Below are 22,557 nucleotides of genomic sequence, written 5' to 3'. Positions count from 1 at the left end.
AACTTTTTTAATTTGATTTAAGCTTATGTTGTAAACATCTCCCTACTTTCCTTCCTCCACATGCCGGCTATGCTGCTGAAATTACTACCTTATACTTTCAATCTCTACCTCTCCATATCTCATCTCACCTTCAGAAATCAATTTCTGTACGTCTTTAATTGTACTACCTTGTAAGTACCTCAATATCTATTAGACTAATATGTCACCCAGATTCTTCTGATCATAATATGCTTTTGAATTTTACTTTATTTGTTGTGCTGTGATATCTTTCTATATGAGCTCCTTAACAGGAGGGACCTTGTCTGTTTTTCTTTGAGTCTTATCACCTGATCCTTAGCACATTCCACTGCATAGATTAGAACAGTAGTACATGCTGATTGAGCAACTCTCAAAACAAAGTAAAATAGACTTGGAGATCTTTCTTCCTATGAAAAATACTATCTGAAATTTAATGTTTTAGTGTACTTTTGACATGAAATCTAGATTCTCTAAGTATATTGAAACTACAAGTTTTGTGGTCAGGCTATAATTTGTTCTCAAGTATGAGTAGGTACTAAATTTTGTAAATTTTTGCTATACAAGTCAAATATTATAGATTTCTATTTAGCCAGGAGGTATAAATATTAAAAGTAGCTTTTCTGTTATTTGTTCTAATCTATATAAATTTAATTCCTTCAAAAGTTTGGTGGTGTTACTTAATACTATTTTTGTTAACTAGGAAAACTATGAATACCACGTGTCAGGGAAATAATTATAACACAAATTGCATTTCCAGGAATATGTCAAAGCAGGAGGCATTCTTCAAGAGGATATATCTGAAGCTTGTTTGATTTTAGGAGTTAAAAGACCTCCAGAGGAAAAACTGATGTCCAAGAAAACATATGCATTCTTCTCCCACACAATAAAAGCACAGGAGGCCAATATGAGCTTGTTGGATAAGGTTCTAAAACAGGTAATTAACATCAAGTATTAATAACTATTAATATAGAAAAATAGGTTTGTTTTACTTATATCTCCGAAGTAGAGTTTTAGCTCTTATTCATCATCTGGCAAACACAATACATTGCTCACTTCCTAGGAGAGGAGATGTCAAAGGAAGAACCTAAAATGATTCTGTTCTTCCTCTGCAGGTTTAGAGTTTGTAATACCAGATATATATCATCTCTGTGTGTGTGTGTGTGTGTGTGTGTGTGTGTGTGTGTGTGTGAGGGAGAGAGAGAAGGAGAGAGATAGAGAGAGAGAGGGAGAGAGAGAGAGAGAGAGAGAGTATGCCAGTCCTGGGATTTGAACTCCAGGCCTGGGCACTGTCCTTGAGCTTTTTTGTTCAAGGTTAGTGCTCTACCACTTGAGCCACAGCTCCATTTCTGGCCTTTTTTTTTGTTTTTGGCATGATAAGAGTTTTTGGAGATAAGAGATTCATGGACATTCTTACCTGGGCTGGCTTACAACTGTGATCTTCAGATCTTAGCCTCCTGAGTAGCTAGGATTAAAAGTGTGAGCCCAGTGCCTAGTTTATATTTCATCATTTCATGTTCTGGGATAGCATTCTTCCTCCAACACTTACCAATATACCAGGACAATTAGATAGATACTACCAAGTAGAATTCTAGCGCTGAGGAAAACTGTTATATGTAATAAGTGATCTGTGGTCACAGGGATTTGTGATCTAACACCCTATCTTTCAGTTGAATTTAGATGACTGAGGTTGCATAGGTCTGTGGTACCAGAACTGACTTAAAAGTTATTTTACACTCGTATTCCTTAGGCACAATGTATTTTTTTGAGGTAGAGATACTATGCAATCACTAACAACAGCTTAAAAACAGAATGTTCTTTCAGCAAACACCTGCTGAGAGACTACAATGAAAAAACATGGGAATAGTCCTTGTCTTCGCAGAGTTTACATTCTAGTGGAAGAGAGATTTTGTATGTCACCTGGAAGTTTGGGCAATGGAGAAAAGGAATATGAGACACTCAGAGAGGTGAAACTGCTAGAACAGATAGATAGGGTAAGTCAGGGAGGACTCATGGCAAGGTGGCATTTGAACAAAAATTTTGAATGAGATTGAGACACATCTGTCTACCAAGTCTTCTAAGCAGAGAATAGTGGTGCAAAGACATGAGTGGCTTTGTGATTGGACAGCTAGAACCACTTGTATACAAAAACAAGCTTGCAGATGGATATAGTTGGCAGGTGGAGGAGGCAACCATAATGAATCAGAAGACAATCAACATATTCTAGACTCCAGGCTGCAAATCAGGTGTCTTACACATAGGTGGTGGAAGCGGAGCCTGACACACAGACAATCCTGGATGTCTAGAGGTGAATCATGCAACAGCCACTGCTGATTAGAAGGTAGAATTTGAGAAGAAGACTGAACAATGACTAAGGCTTGGAGCCTGAGCAACTAGAAGGGGCTCCCATAGACTGAGCTGGTGCTCCTGTGAGAGCAGGCTGAAATTTAATGTTCCTGGAAGCAGGGAGGGGCAGAAGCCCAATGGGCTGCTGGATAGGAGTCTGCAGCTTTAGAAAGCAGTGCCTGTCAAATGCTTTTTGTCTCTGTAAGAGAGTAGATAGTGTTGGCAGTCATGAGGCTGGATGATTATAGGGGATTACTGAATAAGGAATGTCATCCACAGTCCACATCCTGGAGTAAAGATGTGATCACACCAGAAACAGACCAGGGTCTGAGAATCAGGAAAAGCATACAAGAGTTCACAAACAATGGATAGAATGTACTTTCTATGGGAGAAAGAATATTGTCTTATTAATTTTAAATCCATTAGACCTATGCATTAGTCAATTTACAATGTTTCTGAAGAAGAGATTCAAAAGTAATTAATGAAAATTATATTATAAGGAGAATACTCCACCTTAGGCCAATCAACTTGTTAAAAAATACTTTAAAGATCTTCTTGTTATATGAATTTTGCTCATTACAAGAAAATTAATGAAAACATACCCAGCAGGGCTGCTTTTTGACAGCAATTTGTAACCAATTATTCTGAGTTAGAATTGTTCTTAAGTTCATAGCATGGGGAAAAAATAATGATTTTGGTTTTAGTGATAGGGATGGAGCCTGGGGGGCTTGTACATACTATTCATGTGTTCCGGGTCCAGACCTCAAATAGCAGATTTTTGATGAAATAAAGTAACTGTAGAAGACATTCTTTTTTCTTTTTTGCCAGTCCTGGGGCTTGAACTTAGGGCCTGAGTTGAATTCAGGGCTTCTTTTTGCTCAAGACTAGCACTCTGCCACTTGAGCCACAGCACCAGTTCTGGTTTTTTTTCTATATATGTGGTGCTGAGGAATCGAACCCAGGGCTTCAGGTATATGAGACCAACACTTTACCACTAGGCCATATTCCCAGCCCTGTAGAAGACATTCTATAATTTCAATGTATCAATAGGTTTTAAGCATACACTTCTCCAAGAAGAAAGGTAAGCTCTCTGAGGAAAAAGAATATGATTTTAGCAAAGCTAAGGAAAAGAAATGTAGGCATCATGAAGCCTACATTAAATGAAGCTTACCTATAAAAAGATGAAGAAAGACGAGGCTTGGGAAGGACGGGAAAGGAGAAGATGCCTGACTCTGACCTTGAGAAAAGTGTTACTGTTTTCATGTAGAAGAAACTTGGGTATATTAGAATGACTGAAGAGCCCTGCAAACAGAGCTGGTGAAGGAAAGAGGTAATAGTTCAAGAAGAGTGATCCTGAAAATATGGAAAATTGTTCAAGTTTGCTCCCAGGGATTAAAATCAGGGCAGATATGTTTGTTTTGGGCTACAACAGAAGATGGTGTGCATGAGTGGGACCACAGAGACACTTATAGATGATCCTGAGCAGATTGTATATGTAAAAAAAAAAAAAAAGAAAAGGGATTTCTGCTATGATTATGTCATTGTTTGCCATCAATGGGTATTAGCACATTTTAGGACCCTTCTATCAGCTCTCATTACAAATTTACAACTGGTTGGTGAATATGTAGTTCATGTTGTACCTGATGAGAACTTGTTAGCAAATCATTATATATCATTTACTTGTCCGTATTTGTGCTTCATTCATAAAAAATTGAGCTCAGTGGGTATGACTGAGCCATTATTAATTTTTTACCCTCCTCAGAATATCCGACTTATTGATTATGAGAAAATGGTAGACCACAGAGGAATCCGGGTAGTGGCATTTGGACAGTGGGCAGGTGTGGCAGGTAAGAATATGAGGGATTGATGTTACTCCCTAAGTTTTCTTGAGGAGTAACTATGTGTTTTCTTTTTTCTGTGCTTGTGAAATAAAAGAGTGTGCTGAAAACTGGTTTAATATCAGAAGAACAGAGGAATAAGATATGTGGTTAAAATATTTCATTATAAACATTGAAAAGAAAAAGCAGAGGGAAGGATAACATTGATGAGCAGACTATGGTTTTCAGACGGTTCTCTTTGAAAGCTACAAGGAGAGATAAGTTTTGTGATGAGAGACTGGGAAGCTGTAAATAGGGAAAAAGAAAAAGGAAAATGAAGTATAGGGGAAAGAGCTAATGGGAGAACCTTCTTGAAAGGACAAAATCTGCAATCTGGAGAAAATTTTCGGCTTGATTTTGGTCCCAGCTAGTAGTTTGAACCTTCTTTATTTGGAAATGTCACAACACGTGATGCCTTAGCTTCAGTGTAGATTACTTGAAGGTCTAGGATGAAAGTTCATGAGTCGAACATTGTTTGTTTGGCCTTGTTATATAAACGGAAGATTCCTCACTGTGATTTTTGGCACTGTTTTTCTTCTTGACCAGTCTGTCTTTACTTCCATGAGATCAGACTCATTTTTTAATTCTTATTTTGATTTCCAATTTGTATCTTTTCTCACCCAACTCACAAATCAATTCTATTAAATGAACAAGAAGGTAAATTTCTTAATAAAGAAGAAGTGATAGGGAGAATCGTTCAATCTGGGTCCTTCCCAGGCCCTGTAGGATTCACTCAGACAATTATTTTTAACCTGGAAAATACAAATATGTTACAATGAGATGATTAACTCAAAGTCACCATGTTCAGTATTAGCACCACACCAGTGAGAGGACATGATTCTTATTCTTAAAGAAGCATTCAGACAAGGAAAGGCACAAGGGCAATGTCAGTACTCATTATTGTAGAAAGACTATTGAACTCAACTTAGATGTTGGAAATGCCTCCTTAAAATAGTGACCCAGAAGTTGGGATTTGATGAGTGATTAAAATCTATTTAAGTAGGCAAAGAAGAGAGAGAAATCAGAAGTATGCAAAGTTCACTTGATCAAACATGTAGGTAGATTAATAAAAGAAATAGGGAAGACACTATTTGCAAAAAAAGGAATACATGGAGGGATGTTATAAATAGTATGAATAATGAAAAGACAAAAATATTTAGACTAGGTCATTATATTTGACAACCTTGATGAACTAGACAAATTTTGAAAGACACAAATGACCAAAAATGGGCTGGGAATATGGTTTAGCAGTAGAGTGCTCACCTTGCATGCATGAAGCCCAGGGTTCATTTCCTCAGCATCATATAAATAGAAAAAGCCGGAAGTGGTGCTGTGGCTCAAGTGGTACAGTGCTAGCTTTGAGCAAAAAGGAAGCCAGGGACAGTGCTCAGGGGTCCAAGACCCAGGACTGGCAAAAAAGAAAAGAAAAGATAACAAATGACCAAAAAACAACAACAAGAATAAAAAAGTTGCTTATCAGTATGCAAAAAATCTATTCTTACACATTTACCAAAGAAATTCAGTGTTTTATAATTTTACACAAACTTTATAATAGTTTTATTCATAATATCAAAGGAATAACAAAAATGTCCATCTAGAAAGAAGTAAATATGATATAACAATAAAATAGAACACTCTTCAAAAATGGAAAGAAATAAAGCATTGATGTAAATCTCAAAAACATCATGCTGGATGACAGAAGACACACAACAAAAGAGCACATGCACATATTCATTTATATGCAACACTAGAAAAACCTAATCTAGGCAGACAGAAATCTCAGTAGTTGTCTGTGATCAGGAATTCAACCTGAATAATGCTTGTGGTGACATAAGTGTTAGTATTTGGTAACAGTTATTAAGCAATACACTTTAAAATTGGACATGGTGGCCCATACCTGAAATCTCAGAAGGCAATACATAGGAAGATCATCATCCAAAGACTTTATCTGAAGGACTGGAGTGATTGCTCAAGGTTGATCTCCAGTATGCCAGATATATGTATGTACATATATATATATATATAAAACTACACACATGCATGTATATAAATAAATGATACAGTTTATATTGGTACATTATTTCAAGGTGGAGAGATTAACAAAAGATAGAGGGACATCTTACCATTTTTTCAGTGTCAAAGTACATGGATACTCTAATTTTCTCAATGAATGTTCTTTTTGTTGGTTTGATTCTACAATAGGGATGATCAATATTTTACATGGAATGGGCTTAAGGCTTCTTGCTTTGGGACATCATACACCTTTCATGGTAAGAGATATTTCTTTTATCTACTTTTTGATACCCATACCATACTTTTAAAATAAAAAAAATCTCCACCAGTAGACTAACTTGAATTTTGTGTGCTTCTTTCAGCATCTGGGTATGGCTCATAACTACAGGAATAGCAGTCAGGCCGTTCAAGCTGTCCGAGATGCTGGTTATGAGATATCTCTGGGTCTAATGCCAAAGTCAATAGGGCCCTTAACGTTTGTGTTCACAGGGACTGGTAATGTATCAAAGGCAAGTTTCATCTGTTTTCTTTCTGTAAAGCAATCTGAAATTTTGGAGATGTGGGCCTTGTATATATATATATATTTCAAATAGAATGAATCCACATTTTATTTTTGGTAACTTACTTATCTATTTATTTCTTATACAAAGAGCAGTAATGATCCAAATATTTTAATTGTTTTCAGTTGATTTCCAAGCTATCAGAGTCTTTAAATGTGTACCCTCCCTCCTTTCCTCTTCTTCTTTTCCCCTCCCTCCCTCCCTCCCTCCCTTTTTTCCTTCCTTGCTTACATCTTGAGACAATTCATTGTTTAAGGTGTAATACCTTAATGGATGACAGATTTTTCTCGTGCATGCTTTTCAAACTGGAACCAAAGCTTGCTTGCAACAGAATTGCAATCTGTGCAGAAAGCCATGCTGTCTCTTTTCCTGTTGGTTCTTTTTTTAAAAAAAAAAACAAAACATTTTTTATTGTCAAGGTGAAGTAGGGTGGTTACAGTTCCATGCGTAAGGTACTGAGTATATTTCTTGTCCTACTTGTTACCCCATCCCTCATTTTTCTCCCACCTTCTCTCCTCCCCAAACCCCCTTCCAAGTTGTACAGCATGAAAGTGCAGAGCTTCTGCATGGCAAAGGACATAGCTAGCAAGATAAATAGAAAGTCCTTAGATTGGGAGAAGATCTTTACCGGCCATTCAACAGACAAGGGCCTCATACCTAAAATATACTTAGAACTCAAAAGATTAAGTTCCTCTCCAAACAAATTCTCCAAGAAACAACTGCTCCTTTAACAAATGGGCTAAAGACTTAAAAAGAGACTTCTCAGAAGAGGAAACGAGAATGGCCAATAGGCACATGAAGAAGTGCTCAACATCCCTGGCCATAAAAGAAATGCAATAAAAACAATATTGAGACTCCACCTCGCCCCAGCAAGAATGGCCATTATCAAGAAAACTAATAACAACAAATGCTGGCAGGGATGTGGCTAACAGGGAACACTAATACACTGTTGGTGGGAGTGTAAACTTGTTCAGCCACTCTGGAAAACAGTGTGGAGGTTCCTCAAAAGGCTACACATAGAGCTCCCCTATGACCCAGCATTCCCAATTCTGGGCATTTTCCCAAAGAGTCCTATTGATTCTTAGTGTTTCACTCCTGCATTATTTGCAGGGAGCCCAAGAAATCTTCAATGAGCTACCCTGTGAATATGTGGAGCCCCATGAATTAAAAGAAGTTTCCCAAACTGGAGGTAAAGGGTGTGGGGGGGGGGGAAGCCACACTTCTTACTAATTTTGTTCTCTTGTTATAATATTTTAATCACCATAAATTGTTCCCATTTGTCACGTACTGTACTAACTTCTCCTTTCTCTACAAGACCTCAGAAAAGTGTATGGAACTGTGTTAAGCCGACATCATCATCTTGTCAGAAAAACAGATGGTGTGTTTGATCCTGTAGAGTATGACAAACATCCAGAGCGCTACACAAGTCGTTTTAATACTGATGTGAGTATCCTATTCAGCTTTTTGCTTGGGTGCTTAAAATGCACTGTAATGCAGCTATTTTCAAGGAGAGAAATTATGACTATGTGTGTACTATTATCAGTTCTTCGTGTTGGTTTGTTGAGAGCCTTGTTGTTGTTACTTTTACTGTTAGTTGGAGAGGCCTTTACTTCGTAAGTGGTTTTTTTTTTTTTCCAAATTAAAAAAAATTATAGCTTAGATTGGGGCATGAATTTAGGATTTGGGCACTGTCCTTTAGAAGTTTTTTTTCCTCAAGACTGACATTCTGCCAGGAGAGCTACACCTCCAATTCCAGCTTTTTGCTGGTGAGTTAGAGAGTAATTAATTCATTAGAGTCTCATAGACTTTCCTGCCGGTGACAGCATCAAATTGCCATTCTCAGCTCTCAGTCTCCTGATTAGCTAGGATTATAGGTGTGAGTCTCTAAGCTTGCTTAGTGGTTTTGATGACTTCTGAGAGTGTGCCATTTTGTCATGCCTTCTATTTCTACTTCAGATCTGTATGAGCCTAATAATTCCAAACCATCTCCTGTGGATTGCTGCTTTTTGTATTGTCCTAGACTAGTCAGCACTGTTGGCATAGAACAATGCCTTTAAGGTTTGATCTTAGCATTTTCTAGCCTGTTCCTTCAAGCTCTCTCTGTTAAAATAGTGTGGCTGTGTTTGCACAGAGCTATGCCCGTTGTACAGAAAAGGTACTTTATTTCTGTATGATGGGGACACACTGGCCTTGTCTTGGAAAAAATTAAATTTATTTGTATGTTTTGTAATCAGTAGTCATGCAACAACCTTTCTTAAAATAAGCCAACAAACTGAAAATTAAACACAACCCAAACGGATGTGTTCATTTTGAAAAGCAATGCTTTGAGTAGTTTTTAAATATGTTTGAACAACAGCACTTTCAGCTTTTGATGTGAAATTCAGCTCTTTTAGCACATACAGCCTGTTATAGAGATGAACTCTTACCTTCATCCTGCCAATGCCTGAGATGATTATGGGACAAAAATTATGAAAAATTTTGAATCTAGTAAATTTTCATTCCTTCTTTCATGCTTACTTGTGGGAAGACTGGTGATTGGACGTACTCTAAAATTTCTAACATAACACATTTCTCCAGGGAAGTTACAAATGTCATTAATCTTCACAATATTCTTTTGAGGATTGAGTATACATTATTTCTACCAAGCAGGTAAGAAAAACAGAGCTCGGAGGAGCTGAGGTAATATTATTTAGATCATGATGCATTTCTGTTTGAGATGGAGGTAGAGTTCTGTGTTACATGATTCAGTGATTTTTCTTTCTTTTTGCTATGCAATACATAATGCATCAAAATATTAAGATATTTATTATGCCAGTGTTTTTCTATATCATGAAGTAATTATATATTGATCTAGGGAGAGAGCTGGATTTTTGTTTTGTTTCATTTTATGTTCTGTTTTTTGTTTTTGTTTGTCCCAATAGTTATCATTGACCTGGGCAATAAAAATGCTTATTAGAAGCAACATTATTTGTAATGAACCTCAATAAATTCTCTTTTAAAACATTGTATTGATTCTCTTTTATTTTGTTGTATGTTGATCTTGTTTTCTAGATTGCACCCTATACAACTTGTCTAATAAATGGAATTTACTGGGAACAAAATACCCCTCGCTTACTAACCCGCCACGATGCTCAAAGTCTACTGGCTCCTGTCAAGTCTTCAGTTGTTACTGTTGAAGGCTGTCCCACATTACCACACAGGTAAGGGTTTACTGCAGACAAATGACATTTTTTACTACTAATATTGTTAGGGCGTCAGAGAAAATAATTCCATGTATCTGAGAACTTGACTGCTAATGAGTAACTGGACCTCTTGCTGGCATTTGGCAGTTAAGCCTCTCTGGTTGAAAGTCTCTTCTGACTTCTGTGACTCCACCTAGGACTCAAAGGAAAATCCTCAGAGAACTCTTATCCTGATTCCCCTTCCCATTTTTATCTTATCTAGTACTTAGTTGCCTTTTCTCAACTCATGATCCTTTGTTTTCCTGTGTTCCTGATTTTTTCTCTCTACTAGTAGAATTTAAACTCTTTAAGAATTGTGATCCTATGTATCGGAGCCACATGTTCCGGATATATTGCTTGATATGGAATAGACATTCAAATAATTACTACATGTTGAATGAGTCAAGGAACAAATGAGTAATATTTGTGGAATATCTTGTGTGGCTGGTATTCTAAGCTAATGGGTGTTACCTCTCTCAGGCATATAGCTGGCATCAGGCCAATGCCAAGAGGAAGATAGGAGGCACAGAAACACAAGAGCTTAGAAGAGAGTAGGAACACTTATCCTTGAACATAGTGAGTTCACCTGGTAAGAGCAAAGCCAACAAGCACAACCAGAACATGAAAGAGTGAATAAAATATTATCTATTACTATAAAGATTATATTATCATGAAATTATTATATATTCTACTAAGTAGGTGATAATTTCATAGTAGTAACTCTCTAAGAAAAGAAAGCAAGGAGCTTTTATTGAGGGAGTTCATATATATTCATTGAGGAAAGACATCACGGTATGTAGAGGTGGTTCCTTCCTAAAAATGCTCCTTCGAAGTCATTCTGCTTCATTCATTTTTAAATTATTATTTATTTATTGTCAAAGTGATGCACAGAGGGGTTACAGTTTCATATGTAAGGCAGTGGGTGCATTTCTTGTTCAACTTGTTACCTCAATCCCCCTTTCCTGCCTCCTCCTTTCCCTCTCCCCCCAATGAGTTGTTCAGATGGTTTACACCAAATAGTTTTTGTAAATATTGCTTTTGGAGTCATTTGTCTTTTCATCCTTTGTCTCTCGATTTTGATATTCCCTTTCCCTTCCCTAATCAAAGAACCAACAGCCCCCTCAACAATTGGGCTAAAGACCTAAAAAGAGACTTCTCTGAAGAGGAAATGAGAAGTGCCAAGAGACACATGAAGAAGTTCTGTACGTCACTGGCCATAAAAGAAATGCAAATCAAAACAACACTGAGATTCCACCTCATCCCAGTAAGAATGTCCATTATCAGAAGATCTAATAATAACAAATGCTGGAGGGGATGTAGCCAAAAGGAAACCCTACTACATTGTTGGTGGGAATGTAAACTTGTTCAACCACTCAAGAAAGTGGTATGAAGGTTCCTCAGAAGGCTAAACATAGAGCTGTCCTATGACCTAGCAGTCCCACTCCTGAGCATCTACCTAAAAGATTACAAATAAAAACACACTAAAGCCACCAGCACAACAATGTTCATCACAGCACAATTTGTCATTGCTAAAATATGGACCCAACCCAGATGCCCCCCAGTAGATGAGTGGATCAGAAAAATGTGGTACACATACACAATGGAACTTTATGCCTCTATCATAAAGAATGACTTTGCGCAATTCGTAAGGAAATGGAAGGATTTGGAAAAAATTATACTAAGTGAAGTGAGCCAGACCCAAAGAAACATGGACTCTATGGTCTCCCTCATAAGGAATAATTAGCACAGGTTTAGGTGAGTCACAGCAGAAGATCACAAGAGCCCAATAACTATGCCCTTATGAACATATAAGATGATGCTAAGTGAAACGAACTCCATGTTATGGAAATGAGTGCTATATCACTGTTGTAATTACTTTCAGCACACCATGTGAAACAGTAGCTTTTTCTATTGTTGTTCCTCTTGTATCCCCTGCCTGTGGTTTCCCCCCTGCTATCACTGTATCTCATCTGAGTACCCTGGATACTGTATATGCTTCATTCATTTCACGTCCAAAAATGGTGGAATGGGAATGCCTATGGGTGGCGAATTCAATATTGGTATGAGCAAAGTGTACTTTAGTGTACTAAAATGTGGGTCAGAATGGCGTGGGGATTTTGGCTGATTCATTTTAAGTTTCCCTGGCAACTTAAAAACATTCTTATCTGAAACAAAGAAACAAACAAACAAAAGGCCATAACTTTGGGGGCACATTAATAATCTTAGGGGATTGTCCCCCAAAGTACTGGCCTAGTAGCTGACACAGGAAATTCTTAGAAGGGAGTACAAGGAAAACAATAGCCTCAAGTGATAGAATGGGCACTTAATAAATATAGAATTGCCCAATTACAATGTGACTCACAAATTAGGGCAATCTAGGTCTTAGTATACCATTGTTTAGGTCTTTAGTATTTGCAAATTGGACAGGAAAATCACAGGCAACCTCTGAAAACTTTTAAATACTAGAGTCAGATTTTTCTTTATAATTGTAGAGATTTGCATGTCGTGATCTATAAAATCATTCAGTACAGTCATCCTCCCTTATGTCCATGGGGGATTATATCTGGGACCCCCGTGGATGCCATTAACTGGACTCAGTCCCCTACACAAAATAGTGTCGTATATCCATAGAACTCAGGTACCTTTTCTACATGACTTTAAATCATGTCTGAACTACCTACTATATTTAATGAAATGAAACAGCACTGGTAGTTCTTTTTTGTTCAGGGAATAATGACAAAGAAAAGAAATAAGTACATATTTATACAGATGTAATTTTTTTCCCCAAATGGTCTTGAGTCTCAATTGAATCCACAGACATGGAATCCACAGTGTTCAAGGCTGACTGTACTAAGCACAGAGAAGTAGAGTAGTTGGACCTCTGTGAGTTATTTACAGCTGGCTAACTAGGTTAACTTAACCCATGTTGTTGTTGATTATTTGTTTAGGAAAAAGATTTGTTTCTAATTCTTACTACTTCTTTCTTTCTTGCCCTCTCTTCTTCTCTTTCTTCCTTTCTTTTTTTTTTTAATGGAGACTAAAACTCATACTGGAACAATTCTCTGTATCCCAGAACAACTCTTGAAGACTGAATGATAGAAAAAAAAAAGAGCTCAGGAGCTTGGGAAATACTTGGTATTCAACACTGGAAATGATTCCCAGTATTTTTCACATTTAGTCCATGGTAATCTTGTTGAAAGCTTTAGAGTTCTCATTTTAATATTGTCATTTTCAGACTTGTGGCAATATGTGACATATCAGCAGACACAGGCGGATCTATAGATTTCATGACTGAGTGCACTACAATAGAGCATCCTTTCTGCATGTATGATGCAGACCAGCATATTATTCATGACAGGTGAGTTTGTTAAAGCTGTGATGACAAAGGTGCACAAAGAACAATTTACCATATCCTTGCTTTGTCTCGAGTACTTGATACTTCACTTCTTTATAAAACTATAAAAATCAGGAAGTACTCAAACATATTTCTATAAGTTTATTAGACAAACCACATAGAAATGTAAATGTTTAAATGCATGTATACTGTACTTAAATGGGAGATGCGTTGCTTGAAGAGGGGAAAAAGGTTCGTAAGTCTTACAGTCTTACAGTGAAGCATTAGAATGGAGTTGACATCTGGAAAAATGAGAGCTTAACAATGACCTTGAACATCTGAATAAAGTGTGTGCTTTTCCTAGTGTTGAAGGCTCTGGGATTTTGATGTGTTCCATTGACAATTTGCCAGCACAGCTTCCTATTGAAGCTACAGAATACTTCGGAGACATGCTTTACCCTTATGTTGAAGAAATGGTAAGGAGATCTGTAGATGCACCAACAGTTCTGTGCCCTTGATAGAGGTATGGAGTATGCTTATGAATGCTCTGGTCTTTTGTACCTAAGAAATCTGTTATAAAATGAAATACTGCTCCTTCCCCCAAAGTCTTTGAAGTGTTACTAATGAATTATTATTGTACATATTGTCTTGTGGGAATGTATCACTGAGATTGTGCTTAATTACATTGCCTCTTATTGTATGTGTTTAATTATAATCATGATATGTGAGATAGATATTACTTAATTGTCAGTTTTCTTGCCTGTCTAGATAAATTCATAATCAGGCCATATGAGATGAATTAACAGATGATTAGCAGGTTTGAGAAATATAGAAAGTATTACTGTATATTTGGTACTCATACTTTAAAAAACAGTGTGCTTTGAGGTCATGTATTTTTAAAATTTTCTGTGATCAATGATTAACAACTGAGGTACTCCGCCATCAAAATTTTGTTCTCCTTACCAAAGGAAACCTTTCTTACTTCAATGTTTCTCTTGGGTACATAGCCATCAAGCTTTATTTTTATTGCCAATGGCTGCCTACCTCCAGCAGAGATTATGAAGTTATGAACGGTAGCTTTGTTCTTCCTCTCATGTTTTCACTCAGGCACCATCATACAAAAATGGGACTATAGTCAGTGAAGCAGTGACAAGCCTGTAATGATTTTCTTTAAATAATAGATCAGTTAGGAAGAAGTCACAGAAAACATAAACTATTTTTGACTAAAGGAATAAATGAAAACACAGCGTTATATGAGTTTGTGGAGCCCAGAAAAAGCAGTACCATTTTATCACAAATAGTATTCTATCCAGACCCTTTCATTCTTTTCTGGGCATACAGAAGAATAAAGAAGACCATGTTGACAGCTGACATCATTATGGTGGGGTTCCTGACAGTGTTTGAAGCATTGGGTACATTTTGATCTTAAATACTTATGAGAAGCCTGTCATTTTCCAGATTCAGAAACTTGAACATAGAAAAGTTAAGGCTGAGAAGTTGTTAACACAGCACTGGATATGAAATATATCTGAAGTTAGTGCGGGGGGATTATGGTAGTACAAGGAGAGAACAAGCCAGGTGGCTCACCTCTGTAATCCTAGTTACTCAGGTGGCTGAGATCTCAGGATCGCAATTCTAAGTCAGCCCCAGCAGGAAAGTCCATGAGATCCTTACCTCCAACAAACTACTCAGGAAAAGCCAGAAGTAAGCTGTAGCTCATGTGGTAGAGCACTAGCCTTGAGGATAAAGAGGCTCAGGGACAGTGTCCAGATCCTGAGTTCAAGCTCCAGGACCTGCAAAAAAAAAAAAAGTAAATTAAAAAAACGAGGGTGCAATAAAATGGTGGATGTCACTATAGCCATATTCCTTGGGTTGGAAACTCACTTCCTTTCTGAGCCGCAAATATTTCACCTGTAAAATGGGATGTATGTAACAAATAATGGCAATAGTATCTAATTTTTAACATTTTGCAAAAGTAAATGTCTGAATATGAAGAGTATATACTTAGAGAAAAGAAGGTTTATCATTTCTGATGTCTTCAACTTTTCTTCTTCTAGCATTGCTTGCAGTGCAGACTTACTGGTGACAGATTCTTTTAATATGAAAATCTCTCCAAATTCTCTGTTCTGCTATATTGATTCCAGATATTACATTTTCCATCTCAGAACTGACATTTTTCTTAATCTTCTTTTCTTCTTTTTGTTTTTGTAGACTTCTCTTTATTTGCCGAGAATTTCTAGCCTTTCAAACTTTTTGCTAAGTCCCCTTATCTATCTGAGATATATTGTAATACTGTCAGTAAATGCTAGCAAACATGGGTACTATTGAACCGTGTGTGTGTGTGTGTGTGTGTGTGTGTGTTTGTGTTTTCATGCATGTGTGTAATGCATTTGTTTTCCTATACAAGCATACTTATAATAAAGTTTAATTGATAAGCCAGGCAAGTAAGAGACTCACAATAACTTGTCATGAAACAAAGAAACCATAAGATTACATGTTTCAATAAGTCATATCACTGTGGCCTCTACTTTCTAAGAATATTGTATTGTATATTACGCTACCTCCTTGTTCTTGTGGTGATATGAGATGATACAATAATCATGTCATGAGATGAAGCGGGTTGAAGGATGTAGGCATGGTGATACGATGACAAACCACTTGGCCACTGTATGAGGGTTGCTCAAGCACAAGATGTTTCTTGGTTTTAGGGTGGGTAGCATATATACCATGGATACATTGGACAATCCATGATATCTGTTTCTGAGGGGACAAAGAAGGAAATGGCAGAATTCCATTATGCTACACAAAAGACCTGTCACTTAAAACTTATAACTCTCTTATTTTATTAATTTTCCTCTTAATATTTTCAGAGGGTGGTAGAATATGTGTAACTGAAGCCAGGGAAAATAAATCTGTGGATTAACGGCCATCATTATATCTTACTTTTCTAATACATGGATACATTTGGGATTGAATGATTGTTTCTGTCTTTGAGAATGAGTCATAGTTTCTTAGTTCTCACAAACTGAGTAACTGTATTATTAATTTCAGTTTCTATTACTCTATTATTGTATTATAATTGGATTCTATCAGTGATGATGTGAAGTTTTTTTTTGTTTGTTTATTTTGTTTTTGGTTGGTTGTGGGGTTTGAACTCAGGGCCTGGACACTATCCCTGAGCTTTTTCTTCAACCTTAGCACTCCAGCACTTTGAGCCACAGTGCTGCTTCCGGTTTTCTGGTGGTTAATTGGAGATACAAATGTTATGGACTTTCCTGCCTGGGCTGGCTTTGAACTGTGATCCTCAGATTTCAGCTTCTTTAATAGCTAGGATTACAGGTGTGAGCCACTGGTGCCAGGCTGATGTGAAGGTTGTATTGCGGCAATTCTGAATTATTACATATCTCTGGGGGAAAAAAAATCTCTAAACAGGCAGTTCACTTGATTAGACAGAAAATTCCCTCTCACCTGAGGAGGAGCACAAAGGAAGGTCAACTCTTGCCTTTATCATGATGCTTGTAGTCTACTGAGTGTACACATTCAATCTGGGGCTCATTCAGAAACTTGGAGCAGAGTTTGCATAGAGGTCATCCTCCCTTTTCTTGAACCTGCCCTTTTTGGACTTTTCTTTTTATCTCTTCATTTTACGTGGCATATGATCAAAGCAATGCCAAAAAGGTATGACAGTTGGGGCTTGGCATATAGCTCAGTGATAAAGCATTTGCCTACCACACACAAGGCCATGGGTTCAATCCTCATCAGAGAGATAATAACAAGCTAATAACTAATAATAAAAATCACAGCTACTGCTTTGATTTCTTACTCCATGGTTTGGTATTCCTTGTAAGAAAATTTTTATGTAATCTTTAAGTAGTTTTACAAAAGAGGTACCAGTTGACAAAGCTGTTTACAAATATGATGCATCTTAATCACTCCCTTTAATGTTCTTACCCCCCTTTTACCCACCCCTTCTCTTACTTTTCTTAGTGATGTGGTAAAATGACTTTTTGACTTTATTCTACCTCCCTACCCACTTCATTTGCTTACTTCTCTCCTTGTGGCTCCACTTCCTCTTGGATATGAGCATTTCCTAGTGTTTATTTTGTTGGGCTTTCTAAAAGATTATATTTCTTGAAATATACCTACTCTTTTTTTTCTTTTTTTATTGTCAAAGTGAAGTACAGAGGGGTTACAGTTTCACATATAAGGTAGTGAGTATATTTATTATCCAACTTGGTACCTCCTCCCTCATTTTTTCCCCTGCTTCCCCAACCTCTCTTCCATATGAGTTGTGCAGTTGTTTTACACCATATAGTTTTGTAAGTGTTCCTGTTGCATTGGTTTGTCTTTTTATCCTTTGTCTCTCAATTTTGATATTCCCTTTCCCTTCCCTAGTTCCAATATACGTATATACAATATCCAGGACACTAAAATCAGTTACAGAGATATCAGGGGTAAAACCACAGGAAGAGAATAGATTATAGGTACATTCTAGCTACCACAAATCAGTGAAAACATGCAACCATTCTTTCTCTGGGTTTGGTTTATTTCACTTCATATAAGTTTTTTCCATGTCTTTCCATTTCCTAACAAATGGTACCATATAATTTTTTTTTCTAACAGCTGAGTAGAATTCCATTGTGAATATATACCACATTTTCTTGATCCATTCATCCACTGAGGGGCATCTGGTTTGATTCCATGTCTTTGTTATGACAAACAATGCTGCAATGAACATGCTTGTGTTAATGGTATTACTGTAACCTTGTTTTTGTATTCTATTGGGTAGATGCCCAAGAGTGGAATTCCTGGGTCATAGGATAGTTCTATGTTTAGTTCTTTTATTAAACTTTTTTCTTTATTGTCAAAGTGTGGTGCAGAGGGGTTACAGATGCATATGTAAGGCAGTGAGTACATTTCTTGTTCAAATTGTTACCTCCTCCCTCATTTTTCCCCTGCCTCCCCCTCCCCCTTCCTCTCTCCCCCCAAGAGATGTGCAGTTGATTTACACCAAATGGTTTTGTAAGTATTGCTTTTGGAATGGTTTGTCTTTTTGTCCTTTGTCTCTCAATTTTGATGTTCCCTTTCCCTTCCCCAGTTCTAATACCCATATAAACAGTATCTAGGGTATTCGGATGAGATACAGTGGTAGCAGGGGTACAACCAGAGGAAGGGAATACAAGAGAAACAAAACTAAACAAACAAACAGTTTTTTGAGGAGCCTCCATGCTGCTTTCCGCAGTGATTGAACAAGCTATCTTCCTACTAACAGTGTAATAGAGTACTCTTTTGGCCACATTCACACCAGCACTTATAATTGTTAGTATTTTGACATTGGCCATTCTAGCTGTGGTGAAGCGGAATCTCAGTATTGTTTGATTTGCACTTCTTCTATAGCCAGAGATGTTGAGCAGTATTTCCTTTCTAACTTCAATTCTTCATTCTCTGAAGCCCACATGTCATTTGTTATTGTTCATACAATACTGGGAGTGTCAGCTGTTACCTGTATCTAAAATGGAATGATCTTGTAATAAAGAGTAATCTCCATCAACTTAGTTCTAGCAGACTGTTGAAAGAGAAGTCAGAAGAACACTTCTTCAAAAAGTATTTTATTCATTTATTTATTTTCATTCATCTCTATGTTAAGCCTGGGATTTGAACTTAAAGGGCTTGGTTTTGCTAGCCAAGTGGTCTAGCTCCTGAACTATGTGTATGGCCTGTTTTTTGCTTCAGTTACTTTTTAGATAATCCCACACTTTTGTCTGAACCAGGATCCTCCTCTTTACACCTCCTGTATAGCTGAGATGACAGAGAAAGACTACAATATCTAGCTTATTGGTTGAGATGGCAGGTGTCGCTAACAGTTTTTACACACTGGCTTTGAACTGAAATCTTCCCAATCTCTGCCTGCTGGTAGTTGGGATTCAGGCATGCACTGCCATGGTTGGACCTAATATCTTTATTATATCCTTGTTTTACTTTTTGGTAGGTTTAGTTCAACCTTCTTCTCTTAGCTTCTTCAATGCTCAATTTCCATTCCTCTTAATAATATATGAACTTTAAAGCTACAAATTTTAGTCTGAATTCAGCTTTAGTTTCTCCCATTAGTTTTTGATAAGTTGTATTTTTGGTATTTTCCAGATTTAACATTTGGGAATTTTCTGATTATCTTTATTACTGATTGGTTTCTTTTTTGGTTTGAACTCAGGGCTTTCTATGCTGACAGTCTGCTATTTGAGCCATACACTCTTCCCTTTGTGATTTTATTTATGTTTCTCATAGGATCTCACATTTTTGCCTAGGATCAACCTTGGAAAATGGCCTAATTACAAGCATATACGACAATGTTTGGTTTACTGGGTGAGATAGGGTCCCACTAACATGGAATTGCTGTTCTCCTAATCTCAGACTCCTACATAGCTAGAATTACAGGCATATGCCAGAATGTCTTATCAGTGATTGGCACTTTATTATTTTGTCACAAAACATATATTATTCTGTGCGATTGTAACATTTTGGAATTTGTTGAGGTTTACCCTTGTTGAGGTTTACTTGTGGTCAGCATTGGAAGAATGTTCCATGTATAACTGAGAAAAATGTATATTGTTATTGGGTATATGCCCTATATGTGTCAGTTTAGTCATGTTTTTAAATTATTCAAATCTCCCTATATATTCTTACTAGGAAGGTACTCTACTGCTTTAGGCATGCCTCTGGCCCTTTTTGCTATTATTGTTTTTCATATCATGTCTCACATTCATTTCTGGGCTAGCCTCAACCTCAATCCTCCCATGTATGCTTCCTGCAAAGCTGAGATGACAGGAGTGTATCACACTGTGCCCAATGTTTTATTAGTTGGTATGGATTTCTATGAACCTTTTATTTGACCATTTAAAAAGTTTTCCATTTTCTATTTAATTTATCTGAAATCTTTGTAATTTAAAAATATTAATTACAGTTTAAACTTCCAAATATACTTATTGGATCTGTAAATGATCCTCTAGGTGTGTGTTGTATTCAGTTATTGAATATACCCATCTATATTTTATTGAATGCCTGACATTACATGTGTACAATTTTAGAAATAATTTGAGGCTCTAGATGCAATGTGATTTTCTTCCAGAGAAGACATTGAGACAGCAGGAGATAGATGATAATAAAATAACCTCAACTTTTAAAGGAAGAGAACTAACTGAAAGCTGGCTTCAGTCATTTGAAGGACTAATGTTTTTGCGAGTTTGCATTTACTTTGGAATATAGTGTTTTATATCCTGAATAAAAATCTGGAGTTTTGAATGATCCTTTTTTGGCATATCTGAGATACTTTTTAAAAACTTGTGCTCCCCTATGACCCAGTAGTCCCACTTTTGGGCATCTACCCAAAAGACCACAAACAAGAACACACTAAAGCCACCAGCACAACAATGTTCATCGCAGCACAATTTGTCATAGCTAGAATTTGGAACCAACCCAGATGCCCCTCAGTAGACAAATGGATCAGGAAAATGTGGTACACATACACAATGGAATTTTATGCCTCTATCAGAAAGAATGACATTGCCCCATTTGTAAGGAAATTGGAAGGACTTGGAAAAAATTATACTAAGTGAAGTGAGCCAGACCCAAAGAAACATGGACTCTATGGTCTCCCTCATAGGGAATAATTAACACAGGTTTAGGCTAGTCACAGCAGAGGATCACAACAGCCCAATAGCTATACCCTTATGAACACAAAAGATGATGCTAAGTGAAATGAACTCCATGTATGGAAACGACTGTTAGATCACTGTTGTAATTACTTTCAACATGCGATGTGAAACCGTAGCTTCTATTGTTGATGATCCTCTTGGATCCTCTTTCTGTGGTTGTACCTGCACTATATCTGTATCTTATCTGAGTACATTGGAAACAGTGTATACAGGTATTAGAACTAGGAAACTGAAAGGGAATACCAAAATCGAGAGACACAGGGTAAAAAAGACAAACGATTACAAAAGCAATACTTGCAAAACTGTTTAGTGTAAATCTACTGAACAACTCATGGGGGGAAAGGGAAAGGGGGAGGGGGAGGGGGGGAATGAGGGAGGAGGTAACAAACAGTACAAGAAATGTATCCAATGCCTAACATATGAAACTGTAACTGCTCTGTATATCAGTCTGACAATAAAAATTAAAAAAACCTTGTCCATTTGCAGTAATAGAAAGCTTACATGTCTTGTTTTTTACATGGACATAATCAATTTTTTAAAAATCCAGTAAATGAATTCTCTGCTGCCAACCTGTGCTAGGTGTATTTTACTGTTTCTTAAGATGGTAAATGGTCTATACATTAACTTAAGATAAAAAAAGGAACATAGCCCATTGACACTTCTCTGTTCAGCAGAGCTAACAAACTGGCCTAATAGGCCCTTTATTGTTTGGTAGGAGGTTCAAGACCAGGTATTTTAGGGAAAAGATAGGAGGATATTAATGAGGGTTATAACTTCTGTTCTGGGAGACTGGATGACTTTTGAGATCTACATGGTCAAATCACTTCTCCACATATATATATATATATATATATATATATATATATATATATATATAACTTGCCATCCATTAACTGCACAAGGAGGTTTCATTTTGGCATGTCCATAGGTAAATACAATGTGCCTTGATCAGACTCTCCCCTGCATCACTTCCTGTCATCTTCTCCTTCTCCCTTCATAAACCTGTCTTAAAAGCTTCATTTTCCATGTTTACAGGTGTATGTGAGGTATTTGGGCTATATTGACCTTCCTTCATCCTTTCCATTTATCCTCCCCACCCCAATGTAGACAGGACATGCTTCGTCTTCCTTTCATTCATTTTATAAAAGTGCATGTTAATTCTTCAGAAATGTTTTTCACCATGCGATTTCACACATGCCTGCACAGTACTTCAATCAGATTGACTCCTTTGCCTGCTGGAGCTTGCCTTTCCCTATTTGTTTTGAAATGTTATTGTGCCTATCTATACATAGAAGTAATATTGACCTAAGGAAGACCTCAGGCAGCACTGATAGACTGGCAGAGTGAAAAACTCCATTCTCTACTTCTCATGGAACAGCTTGAACCTTGAAATAGGAAAGAGGGCCACAGAAGGCAGAGCTTGTGCATTTTTAGCTCACTCAATAGGATAAAACTGTTTGTGTTCTTAGCAAATATTTTAAT

At 37.0% G+C, this 22,557-nt stretch overlaps 1 protein-coding gene across 3 annotated transcripts in view; it reads left to right on the top strand.

The window, feature by feature from the left end:
• Positions 1-22,557, top strand: part of Aass (aminoadipate-semialdehyde synthase) — a 51,512-nt gene that overhangs the window by 5,624 nt on the left and 23,331 nt on the right. For all 3 annotated transcript variants that reach the window (XM_048340133.1, XM_048340134.1, XM_048340135.1), the window contains exons 3-11: positions 776-952; positions 4,124-4,208; positions 6,441-6,508; positions 6,614-6,760; positions 7,922-8,000; positions 8,127-8,254; positions 9,863-10,011; positions 13,268-13,390; positions 13,731-13,842. In XM_048340133.1, the coding sequence (XP_048196090.1) occupies positions 776-952; positions 4,124-4,208; positions 6,441-6,508; positions 6,614-6,760; positions 7,922-8,000; positions 8,127-8,254; positions 9,863-10,011; positions 13,268-13,390; positions 13,731-13,842 (1,068 nt within the window). The remainder of the gene's footprint in view (positions 1-775; positions 953-4,123; positions 4,209-6,440; positions 6,509-6,613; positions 6,761-7,921; positions 8,001-8,126; positions 8,255-9,862; positions 10,012-13,267; positions 13,391-13,730; positions 13,843-22,557) is intronic.

This window comes from Perognathus longimembris, chromosome 2, assembly GCF_023159225.1.
Source record: "Perognathus longimembris pacificus isolate PPM17 chromosome 2, ASM2315922v1, whole genome shotgun sequence".
Lineage (NCBI taxonomy): Eukaryota > Metazoa > Chordata > Mammalia > Rodentia > Heteromyidae > Perognathus > Perognathus longimembris.
This window is presented reverse-complemented; position numbering and strand designations above follow the sequence as displayed.